This window comes from Salmo salar, chromosome ssa03 (genome assembly GCF_905237065.1).
Source record: "Salmo salar chromosome ssa03, Ssal_v3.1, whole genome shotgun sequence".
NCBI lineage: Eukaryota > Metazoa > Chordata > Actinopteri > Salmoniformes > Salmonidae > Salmo > Salmo salar.
The window spans coordinates 42,552,732-42,564,750 of record NC_059444.1 but is presented as its reverse complement, the minus strand read 5'-3'; the positions used below and the strand labels follow the sequence as shown (position 1 = coordinate 42,564,750).

The window sequence follows — 12,019 nt, the reverse complement described above, 5'->3', positions numbered from 1 at the left end:
GCAGGGACCTCACCATGCAAGGCAACAGGCCTGAGCTCTTTAGTGCCATCTTGTGGACAAGATGGATTTCATCCTAGGGACTGGTAAAGTGGCAACTAATCAGAATATAGTATGAGCCCTATTTGTATCTCTTGTGACAACACCCATAGGGGGAAATAGAATTCACTCAAGCAAATGTATCTGACCTCACTTTTTCCAGAAATTAAAATGCTACAATACGCATGCATTGTCCTATTCAGGACATTGTGGAATTGGTAAATAAATTGTCTTAGTTAGAAGACATTACTTTAGTTATAAAAGCAACCATAGCAATTAGGTACTGTTATAACACCTTTATTAATTTGAGCTTAAGAATATACACAAAAAATTAAATACAACTCCAAAAAATAAAAGAAATAAACAACCCCAATCCCTCAATGCTCAGAGTACCACGATTTTTTCGTTCAAGGCGATCTGTGCTTGAGTCAGATTCGATAGATAGGTCACCATCAACAGGTCCTGCAAACAGTATAAGGTATACACTTACACAAACGTCATGAGGACAAGGGACAAATACAGTATGTACAAGAGCTGTTCAACTGAATCAATTCTACAGCTCAGGGGCTGTACGTACCGAGTGTCTCAGAGTCGGGGTGCTGATTTAAGAACAGCTCCACGCAGTCCATGTAATCGTATTCATTCATTGTGATCTAAAAGCCTAAACTGATGCTAAATCAGCACTCCTACTCGGAGACACTTGATAAATACAGGCCCAAATCCAAAGGAGGCATACTCACGTTGATGTTAGAGTTGAGCATGGTCTCAAAGTCCTCTGCTGTGATCTTAGGAACCTTGTTGACCAGATCCATCAGGTAACGTCCAACACTGTTATCTGCAGTCTGTTTACCAGACTGAAACAGCCACAGAGAGAAAAGTATTTAAGAAAACTAAGCTATGTAATCGTCACTGTAAACACTACCCAGAGATGTCTATAAAATATCACGCAGCTGGCATCTACATACAGATCACTCCAACAGCAATGCAAACAGAGACTACTGACTGAGAACCCAAGCACTACGGCCCTAGTCAAAAGTAATGCACTACATAGGGAATAGGGTGCCATGTGGCATCCCCATTTATAGGCTCTGTGTATGTTCTCACCAACACATCCTCTATGTAGGTCAGTACCGTGGCCAGCATCTCCTGAACCCGGCCAGCAGCTCCGCCAACCTGGCAAAGGTCAGAGGTCAGCCCATTGGTGGTGTTCGGAGCATCTCTCGTCCTCTCGAGAAGGTCAACTGGAATATAAAGAAGACCATTATTTACCATTTATCAAGGAGTGTTACATTTTCCCCCAATGTAACATAACAAATAAACAATGTCCAAGAAAGGCACAAATTGGGACATAGAACAGTTAAATGGATAGAAAACATGGCAAAGAGAGAATATTCTTACTGCCTATCCTCTCGGTGTCGTAATACTTGTATTTCACACTCAGAGGGGTGAACATCACACCGACTGTCTTTCCCAGCACACCCATCTGGGCACTGTCAGAGGAAACAAAGCAACGGAATAATAATGATTAATTTAATGTATAAAGCAGGAACTCTCAAACTTTTTGGGGCCAGGGACCCCCTTTGTGAAAGCAAATTCATCAGGAACCCGCTCAATCAGAACAACTCAAGTGATATAAAAAATATCATAAAGGAGTTTTACTATGACTTTGTGCACTGCATTTTCTTCAAACTCATTTCCTGCAATTCTACACATTTTGTCATGGGCAGAGATGTTTTGTTGCAGCTTTAAAACTAATATCCAGCAATTTTACACATTTTGCCATGAGGACAAGAGAAAACATTGCAGTTTTAAAGCTTAAATGGGGGAATATATTTTTCACCTCAATAATTAATATATAATTGGTGGAGTACTGTGGATACCAATATCCTTGTGAGCCTCCCAGGCCCATGTTGCCCAGGGTTAAGAGCATAAAGTATTACATACAGTATGTTAAGAACTTATTGTATTTTATTACACCCTCTAAATTTATTCCAGAGATCCTTGGCCAAAATGTGTTATATCTGTCGTGGACCTCCTGCGGACCTATGAGAACTCCTGTTATAGAATACTTTTAATCGCGTAAGGAATCTTAAAGCGATAAAAAAGCAAACTAATGAAACAGCAAATGCAAACGTAGCAAACAAAAAAACAAAGATGAGGGCAGGACGTCAGAGTTTAAGAAATTCTTTGCGTCAGCAATAGCTTTTCATTGGACAAACAAGTAATAAGACTGAAGTGCGACTGGTTGAAGTGAAAGGTTGTGAGGGAAGTCACTGACCTGAGGTAGGCGCGGATGTTCATCTTGCCACTCTGCAGGGCGGTGTCCATGGTCAGGTGAATGGGGTTTGTGGCCTCTCGGCTGTAATACTCATGGATCAGCACAGAGTGTTCTGTAATCTCAAAGCCAGTGGCATACCTGATGAAGGAGAATGGTTTCACTTTAGAGCAGAGTTTTAAGTCCAGCATAGGCTTTTGGACACAACACCACATTTTCTTTTAGGGAATGTACCTATTCCATTTGATTGAATTACATTACATTGGGTCATTAATTGTTAGTACTGGCATGAGACAAAAGCTTTACTGGATGGGAGTAGGAAAACATCGGCCTACTCACCATCCGATGATGACCTCGCTGGGTGACACCCTCTTATGGAGCTCATACATGTTCTTGGCAAACTCCATGTCAACAGCAACCTGTCACCATCACAAAGACTACAGTGGCACTTCTAGTTTCACATATACCAACTTTACTCATTTCTCTGTTACAGAGATCGATAGATAGCATCAGTTTCTACTCACCTCATCTTCAGACTCATTGTGGGGGACAGAGAAACAGTTGGTGACCTCAACAGAGTGCTTGTCAATGGTACCTTAGGAACACAAGAATGCAACACGTTATCATACTATTGTGTTTATGGGGACAAATAAGTTCAACTACCTCATGTAACCTATATTACTAACAAGCTAGCAACGTTTCAACTAAAAACCATTCGTAGCCTAGAGAAGCTAAAACGTTAGAATACTTAGTAAAATCGTAAATTAAATCAGAGCTTTGGTAACTAGTTAAGTATCTATGATTGTCAAGATGTGAGATTGACAGGCACCCAACGAAGTGATGCTAGCTACATACCGCTGTAGCTACCGCTGTAGCTAGCAATTAGCTAGCGAGACATACCGCTGTAGCTAGCAATTAGCTAGCGAGACATACCGCTGTAGCTAGCAATTAGCTAGCGAGACATACCGCTGTAGCTAGCAATTAGCTAGCGAGACATACCGCTGTAGCTAGCAATTAGCTAGCGAGACATACCGCTGTAGCTAGCAATTAGCTAGCGAGACATACCGCTGTAGCTAGCAATTAGTTAGCGAGACATACCGCTGTAGCTAGCAACTAGCTAGCGAGACATACCGCTGTAGCTAGCAATTAGTTAGCGAGACATACCGCTGTAGCTAGCAACTAGCTAGCGAGACATGCCGGATTCACTGCGCTTCGAATACATTTTCTGTACAGCTACGTTTCGGAGTAAATTTAAAGTACCAAGCAAGGTTCCGATCACACGACTCGCTCCCTCATTTCTCCGTTCGTATGAGTCACCGATGGAGGCGAGAACAACAGGGTGAATTTTCACCACTGGTCCATACACCGACATCTTGAGAAATAAAATAAAATATTATGCTTACGGTAGTTTTATATGCAAGTATTGAAAGGCGCGTCACCTGCTGCATTGGAGTTCGCATTGCACACAGAGCCGACGCTATATTAAAAAACACTTATAATAAAAGTAGTAGACTATAATACATGTGATTAAGAATTAAATGCATCGGAAGACCAATTCATTTAGAAAAATATTATCGATTCGTTTATTTTAAATGATGTTAGGCAGTGTGGCTCTCCAGGAGAAAAACAGTTTGTTTCACGTTAAATTGATATCAATTCATTAATTTCCAAAACGTCATCCTCCACTACTGCAAGCCTATTGAAGAATAGTGGCGGTGATGACGACAGCATCCCCTCGACCGTCACGTCCATGATCTAACACCTGTACAGCTTAAGTGATTCATACAACTCTATCGGACGCGGATCGGTGGTGCTGCTTGCACTGTCTGTACCCAATGATCTGTACAGACGAACTGCCACCATCTTAAACTCTTTGAAAACAAAGTAGGAAAATACAATAATATGCTATTTGTCAATACTAAAAGGCTTTTTCTATAATTAGCCCGCTTCCCATTGAGGATAACATAAAAAAAATGTCGTTTGGTTGGGGTTGCCTTTGTTTCCTGGTGAGAGAGGAGAGACTGAACTGATGCTTCGTCGAACACCCACCCGATCATCAGAGCTGATGGTAAACATAAAAAATGGGTAGGATTGAACCTAAACGGACGATCTCCGAGGCTCACTATTGGACCATCGACTCATCTATCTGTAAGGTCCTTATAAATAAAGCGATGGGATAAAATATATTAGGATAACCTTGAAAGTAGCGCTTTAGGCATCCATTTTAACATGAAACACGATGATTATTCATATTAGAATGAAATTTGCTTGATTGCTGTTTTGTGTTCTTATAGCTATGTATTACATAATACATTAAAAGTGGCATTGTACATTTTCTGAGTAAGAATAGCCTTCTTACTCCGTGAAAATATTTCTGTAATTCATTGTGTCCCATAACAGACAGACAGACAGACAGACAGACAGACATCTATGACACACACACACACACACACAAACACACACACACACACACACACACACACACACTCCCCTCCCCCATTATATTATTACCTATTCCATAAATATAGATGATTAGACTAAAAGTAATGGGATGGGTTGAGTAGATAACGTTCAGTCAAGGACAGACATCCCAGTATGCAAAATGACGTTGAAAATACATATTTTCCAGACATTGAAGTTAGCTCATTTTAGGTTCTAAACGGAAGGTGAAAATACGCATTTTCCGGATGTTGAAAATACGTATTTTCTGGATGTTGAAATCAGGTTCATTTTTGGTTCAGAAGGAAAGTTGAAAAGACGTAATTTACAGACATTGAAAATACTTATTTTTAGGTTATTGGTTCTATGGCCAAATTTCAACTGCACACACATTCTCAATGAAGTGAACATTATAGCCCAATAAGAAGGTTTAAATCCATGATGAAAGAGGAGCCAATTGAAGATTGTAACATAAAATATGAGTTATTGCTCCCATTTGTCACATGCACTCACATGCACTTATGTTAGCTTATTCAAAAACTTTAAAACTTGCCACGATTGTGTTCAAAGGAGTCTGACCTAATGAATAAACCAACAGACCACGGACTAACAACATTCTGAGTAACGGTTAACAAAAAAATATTGCTATGACTGTGATATGTTGTTAGTTCAATGCACTGACTGTAAGTCGCTCTGGAGTGTCTGCTGAATGACCAAAATGTCAATGTGAAAACAGAAAAAGTCTGTCCTAATCATAAACATCTAGTGTTTCACAAGTTTGAACAGCACAGTACAGTACGGCACAGTTCAGTACAGTAGAGCACAGTGTGGTACAGGAAAGTAGAGTTTTATCCAGTGTAGTTGAGTACAGTACAGCAGTACAGTAGAGTTTAATTCCCATACAGTATAGTACAGTACAGTACAGTTTAGTTCAGTCGAATACATTCGACTAAAGTAGTGTACAATACAGCACATTATACCGTACTATACTCTACTATGCTCTACTGTATTGAGCACAGTAGAGTAGATGTCTATGATTGGTTTATATTTTGTCCGGTCCGGATCAAAAAATCCACGTCCATGGACTTTGAACCGCACAAAAAATATATCATTTTTAACGGTCTAACAGGATCAGGATCAAAAAAAGATGCCCAAAAGACATCGGCATTGGTCAGTACTTATGGGTTGGATATTGAGGACAATTTAGTGAGGGACATATTCTGCTCCCCAAATGGCACCCTAGTTACTATAGTGTGCACTACTTTTTACCCTGGCTCATAGGGAATAGGGTGCCATTTGGGATACAGTTAATCAGTACAGTGAAGGACAACCGTTCTGCTCAACACTAGCCCTACAGTCCCTTTAGAAAATATTTGCTGAAGGCAGAGCACTTTAAATAACCCACTCTTCTATGATCTCACAATAATCATTTGAATCAATTTCCCCATCCTTGTTTTGTTTCCCAGGACCTTGATGGACAGAACCCGATTAAACAGTCAATAACCATCGGACAGAGTCTGCCATAGGAATAAATCGAGGGCCCAGGAACACGAACACACACACACACCATCATTCCTGATGGCGCTTGAGAACTCTGTTTTCACATTGAGGCCAGAGTCCCTCTCTTTTCCCGTGGTGGAGAAAGGGAAGGTGCTGGTGGAAGAGGCTACCGAGGTGATGGTGTCCACCGGAGTGTTTCATGTGTCCGAGGAACTGGGCCATGAGGTTACGACAGATACCGCCCAGCCCTCCGCTAACAGATCGTGGAAGTCCAAGCTGGCAGAGAGGCAGGCAAATGCAGCATCTGATGAGTATGTTAAGAAGCTGCCCCGGGTGATGGAGAAGGAGAGGGGCAGATTTGGCTGGGGTGAGTAGTAGTGCTGTTAACTTTAATTGTGTACCAAATGGCACCCTATTGGCATCCCATAGGGCTCTGGTCAAAAGTAGTACACTGTATAGGGAGTAAGGTGCCATTTGGTACACACACTTTCTCTACCAGGACTGTTCTTATTTTCTGGCCTGAGAGATTGTTGGTGCCACGAGAGTGAATCTAAAAAGAGAGGTTACTAAGCAACCGTCTGACAGTGTTCTGTGACCAATGTAAGAGATAAAAGGTTTTGAATGATTTACACGGACAGACAGGCTGTGTCCCAAATGGCACCCTATTCCCTACATAGTGCCCTGGTCAAAAGTAGTGCACTATATAGGGAATACGGTGCCACAGTAGTCTGCAGATAGGGGGTTATTGACTATGCACTCTACTATTTTCTCTCCCTCCCCCCTCCACACTCACGCATTGCGTATTGGCCAAACATGTGTACTTTCTCCCTCCCTCTTCTCCTTCCACAGTTTCACCTCCTCCTCCAGCATCTCTTCCTCCTACTCCTGTGCAAAATGGCTGTTCCTTTGGTTTCTCCCTCAGTGATTTGGATATTCTCACAACAACCCCTCTGTCTTCCTATTACTAAGTCCCTTTAGTTCTACTGTCGATATGTCAATGTAGTCTTTCTCCTCGCTCTCTCTCTCTCTCTCTCTCTCTCTCTCTCTCTCTCTTTCTCTCTCTAGCTAAGAGACGTAAGAGGCAGCGCTATGTGGAGAAGAATGGCAGATGTAATGTGTCGCATGGCAACATGAGGGAGACGTACCGTTATTTGACAGATATCTTCACCACCCTGGTGGACCTCAACTGGCGCTGCTCTCTCTTTGTCTTCGTTATGGCCTACGCCATCACTTGGCTCTTCTTTGGAGCCATCTGGTACCTGATAGCTTACCTCAGGTGAGAGAGACAGAAAGCAGGCCAGGACAGCACTCATACAGAGCATGCCAGGGGACACTTGGGATGTGTCCCAAATGACACCCTATTCCCTATTATCCGCTCAGTCCCATGCACTTTTTAGGATGGGTCCCAAATGGCACCCTATTCTCTATACACCCTATTCCCCTATGGGTCCTGGTCAAAAGTAGTGCACTAGGGAGGAGGGTGCCATTTCAGACACATCCATGATATCACTGTCTGAGAGAATCACTCTACATCAGGGGTCCCCAATTACATTCAGCTGTGGGCTGATTTGTTTTTGAGCGGATGGTCTGGAGCCCGGAACATAGTTATAAATAATTTGTACACTGCAAATTGACCGCAAGAATCCCAAACAGATATAGTATTTGACAAAAACAGTATAATTTCAAAACTTGATTACATTGGGATATTAGCACATACTGTATGCATTTAGGCGTACAGTTTTTATGTCCAACAATGAAAATTATGAAAAATAATAAATACATTTTGCTCTGAAAACTTGGGGGCCAAATAAAATCACTGCCTATTGGGGAACCCTGCTCTAGATGATGCAATTTATTATCTGTAAAGCAAGTGGAAGTATATTAGTCAATGGATAGTTTTTTCACATCCTACATTTTTATTGCCTCTTTGCTTCTCTCCCTCTCTCCCCTTCACTCTCCCTCCTGCCTCCCACCCAGAGGGGATCTAGATCATCTGGAGGATGAGACATGGACACCGTGCGTCAACAATGTGAACGGATTCATCTCGGCCTTCCTCTTCTCCATCGAGACAGAGACCACCATCGGTTACGGCTACCGTGTCATCACTGACCAGTGTCCAGTGGGAACCATGCTGCTCCTGCTCCAGGCCATACTGGGATCTATGGTCAACGCCTTCATGGTGAGACTCATGGACTGCATCTCAGATGGCACCCTATTCCCTATATAGTGCTCTACTTTTGACCAGAGCCCTATATAGTACAATAATTTTGACCAGAGCCCAATGTAGTGCACTACTTTTGACCAGATCCCTGTATAGCAGTGGTTATTCATGGATGTCAAGGGAAGCCAGGCTTCCCCTCAAAACATTTGAAGAAAAAAAGAAACGATTATTTATGTATCATTTCGCTTTGTTTCATGATTTTCCTTCAATTCACAAGAGGCTGAATGTATCTCATCGGATAAAGCATTTGAGCGAGCGAAACAGCGCCCCTCTGTCTCTGTATTTGTAGCCCATCTATTTGAAGCTGTCTGGTCAAAAAGAGTAGAACATTGTTGCTGCCCATTTTTTTAATTCACCTTTATTTAACCAGGAAGGCCAGTTGAGAACAAGTTCTCATTTACAACTGCCACCTGGCCAAGATAAAGCAAAGCAGTGTGACAAAAACAACAACACAGAGTTACACATAAACAAACGTACAGTCAATAACACAATAGAAATATCTATGCACAGTGTGTGCAAATGTAGAAGAATAGGGAGGTAAAGCAATAAATAGGCCATAGAGGCAAAATAATTACAATTTAGCATTAACACTGGAGTGATAGATGTGCAGATGAGGATGTGCAAGTAGGCTTTACCTAGCATAGACTTATAGATGACCTGGAGCCAGTGGGTTTGGCGACGAATATGTAGTGAGGGCCAGCCAACGAGAGCATACAGGTCGCAGTGGTGGGTAGTATATGGGGCTTTGATGACAAAACGGATGGCACTGTGATAGACCACATCCAGTTTGCTGAGTAGAGTGTTGGAGGCTATTTTGTAAATTACATCGCCGACGTAAAGGATTGGTAGGATAGTCAGTTTTACGAGGGTATGTTTGGCAGCATGAGTGAAGGAGGCTTTGTTGCAAAATAGGAAGCCGATGCTAGATTTAATTTTGGATTGGAGATGCTTAATGTGAGTCTGGAAGGAGAGTTTACAATCTAACCAGACACCTAGGTATTTGTAGTTGTCCACATATTTTAAGTCAGAACCGTCCAGAGTAGTGATGCTAGTCGAGCGGGAGGGTGCGGGCAGCAATCGGTTGAAGAGCATGCACTTAGTTCTGCTTGCATTTAAAAGCTGTTGGAGGCCTCGGAAGGAGTGTTGTATGGCATTGAAGCTCGTTTGGAGGTTTGTTAGCACAGTGTCCAAAGAGGGGCCAGATGTATACAGAATGGTGTCGTCTGCGTAGAGGTGGATCAGAGAATCACCAGCAGCAAGAGCAATATCATTGATATATACAGAGAAAAGAGTCGGCCCGAGAATTTAACCCTGTGGCACCCCCATAGAGACTGCTAGAGGTCCGTACAACAGGCCCTCCGATTTGACACACCGAACTCTATCTGAGAAGTAGTTGGTGAACCAGGCGAGGCAGTCATTTGAGAAGCCAAGGCTATTGAGTCAGCCGATTAGAATGCGGTGATTGACAGAGTCGAAAGCCATAGCCAGGTAGATAAAGACGGCTGCACAGTACTGTCTTTTATCGATAGCGGTTATGATATCATTTAGGACCTTGAGCGTGGCTGAGGTGCACCCATGACCAGCTCGGAAACCAGATTGCATAGTGTAGAAGGTATGGTGTGATTCGAAATGCTCGGTGATCTGTTTGTTAACTTGACTTCCGAAGATTTTAGAAAAGCAGGGCAGGATGGATATAGGTCTATAACAGTTTCTGTCTAGAGTGTTTCCCCCTTTGAAGAGGGGGATGACTGCGGCAGCTTTCAAATCTTTGGGGATCTCAGACGATATGAAAGAGAGGTTGAATAGGCTAGTAATAGGGGTTGCAACAATTTCGGCGGATAATTTTAGAAAGAGAGGGTCCACATTGTCTAGCCCAGCTGATTTGTAGGGATCCAGATTTTGCAGCTCTTTCAGAACATCAGCTGTCTGGATTTGGGAGAAGAAGAAGCGGTGGGGGGGGGCTTGGGAAAGTTGCTGCAGGGGGTGCTGAGATGTTGGCCGGGGTAGGGGTAGCCAGGTGGAAAGCATGAAAGCATAACACTGAATGCAAGGGAAGCCAGTGAGCATTTGGCCTCCCTTGATATTTTTTTTTATTAAATAGCCAATCAGAGTTGAGCTAAACTGAGTGAGCTCAACTGTGAATTGTCCTGGCACAAAAAAAGTGTCAAGGGAAGCCAGTTTGGATTTGGCTTCACACCAGTCACATCAAAAGCAAAATGTGGTTGACAGAAACACTTGAATTGTTGCATCTCGTTGTGTTGCTGTCCTCTGGTGGCTAGCTAGCTAGCTAACATTGTCCCTTTCCTAAATTAGCCATGTATGGAGATAGGGATTTGGACTTGTGGAGTTTTACTTAATTCTCCGTACTGGCCAATGATTATAACGTTGATTCTGATCCAACCATAAATTCATACATTCTACCCCTGGCCTGAGAGGATGGAAATTCAGTATGTAGCTAGACGTAGAAGGCTAATGTTAGCTAGCTGGCTCATCGTTGCCCATGAAAGGAAGCTAGGCTAGCGAGCAAGCATGTAGCCTAGGACAACTAAAACTAAAACCGTGTACTGTATGACAGAGTCATAGACCGTTTCATCAACATGAAAGAGAGGAGGATGGCATTGACGTTTCTCTACAAGTAGAGTGAGTCAATGTGTTTTTCTACTTGCACGAACACACACACACACACACAGAAATCAGAAACATGGACAGCCACATCATATTTAGCTTACGTTAATTAGACTAAATTGTTTTTGGTATCTTTTAGTTGTCAATGTATTAGACTAAGTAAAGGTGATTTGATGATGTTGAAATGTTGAAGTTGAAATGGTGCTGGAATAGTGGAGGCAGCTCCTGTTTTCTTTGCGACTTGTGGGAATTCTCTGTGGTTCTAAATCAATAGTTGTTTAGCAGTCCAAAAATGTCAGAAACATTAACTTGCTTGACCATGATGTAGGTCATGTAACTGTCTGTTACTGTACATGCAATATGCTTTGTGGACTTCACCTGACAGAGGTTGCTATCTGGTTTTGTGATGAAACAAAGGTGTGGTTGAATTTATTCTGCCACTGTGTCTTCTTATTGTCTTAGCCTTAGGCCTATATATCACAGTTGCAAGGCATATGAACTAACAGGTTATAGAGCAAACAATGCAATTATCACAACACGTAGGTTGTGTGTTGAGGGGCATGTACTAAACTAACAAATGGAATTGTTTTAAGATGGTTATACCATGGATCATTTAGCTATTTGATGTTATATTTTATCAAAATTATTTCATAAAATATTGAACTTTGCCTTTACTACTATAGCCCATAGATACGCATTGAATAACACATTCATAAATGGCCAAAAAGACAGTCAAAGTATAATAAGGAATAAGGTTTTGAAATGTCTGTCTGATATCTAGAAGATATTAGCAAGCTCAGGAAATATTTAAGCTTTTTTGGACACATATTTAATATTTAACCACATTTTCAGGATGTCTCATTGTCTGACAAACACCGCTGTAGCTGGGCCACCTTCCACTGCAGATGCGGAAGACCGACATA

The 12,019-nt window shown here is 42.1% G+C and overlaps 2 protein-coding genes across 6 annotated transcripts in view; one reads left to right on the top strand and one right to left on the bottom strand.

Annotated features, from left to right (window-relative positions):
• Positions 1-12,019, top strand: part of LOC106600485 (G protein-activated inward rectifier potassium channel 3) — a 41,571-nt gene that overhangs the window by 4,492 nt on the left and 25,060 nt on the right. Inside the window, exons 1-4 of one of the 4 annotated variants that reach the window (XM_014191862.2) lie at positions 4,087-4,195; positions 6,217-6,617; positions 7,316-7,526; positions 8,228-8,429. In XM_014191862.2, coding sequence (XP_014047337.1) covers positions 6,329-6,617; positions 7,316-7,526; positions 8,228-8,429 — 702 coding nt within the window. In that variant the 5' untranslated portion in view covers positions 4,087-4,195; positions 6,217-6,328. Of the gene's footprint in view, positions 1-4,086; positions 4,460-6,216; positions 6,618-7,315; positions 7,527-8,227; positions 8,430-12,019 lie in introns of those variants that run through there. The other 3 variants (XM_014191861.2, XM_014191860.2, XM_014191863.1) reach the window with 3 other exon arrangements.
• On the bottom strand, positions 318-3,738 carry LOC106600487 (eukaryotic translation initiation factor 3 subunit F). Of its 2 annotated transcripts, none has more exons than XM_014191865.2 (8): positions 3,572-3,738; positions 2,836-2,906; positions 2,651-2,730; positions 2,315-2,452; positions 1,435-1,526; positions 1,168-1,277; positions 777-890; positions 318-498 (listed from the first exon to the last, which is right to left on the bottom strand). In XM_014191865.2, the coding sequence occupies exons 1-8, from the start codon at positions 3,681-3,683 to the stop codon at positions 421-423; spliced, it is 795 nt and encodes a 264-aa protein (XP_014047340.1). In that variant the 5' UTR covers positions 3,684-3,738; the 3' UTR covers positions 318-420. The 2 variants fall into 2 exon arrangements, with proteins under 2 accessions (XP_014047340.1, XP_014047339.1); XM_014191864.2 differs by having other exon boundaries at positions 1,141-1,277; positions 3,572-3,737.

What these genes read in the sequence shown, in the direction of transcription:
- LOC106600487 (XM_014191864.2), bottom strand. Translation starts at nt 3,683, where the DNA reads ATGTCGGTGTATGGACCAGTGGTGAAAATTCACCCTGTTGTTCTCGCC. An exon ending in TGTGATCGGAACCTTGCTTG is followed by an intron (nt 2,907 to 3,571) that starts GTACTTTAAATT and finishes TGTGTTCCTAAG; the next exon opens with GTACCATTGACAAGCACTCT. An exon ending in CCTACATAGAGGATGTGTTG is followed by an intron (nt 891 to 1,140) that starts GTGAGAACATAC and finishes TGGCTGTTTCAG; the next exon opens with TCTGGTAAACAGACTGCAGA.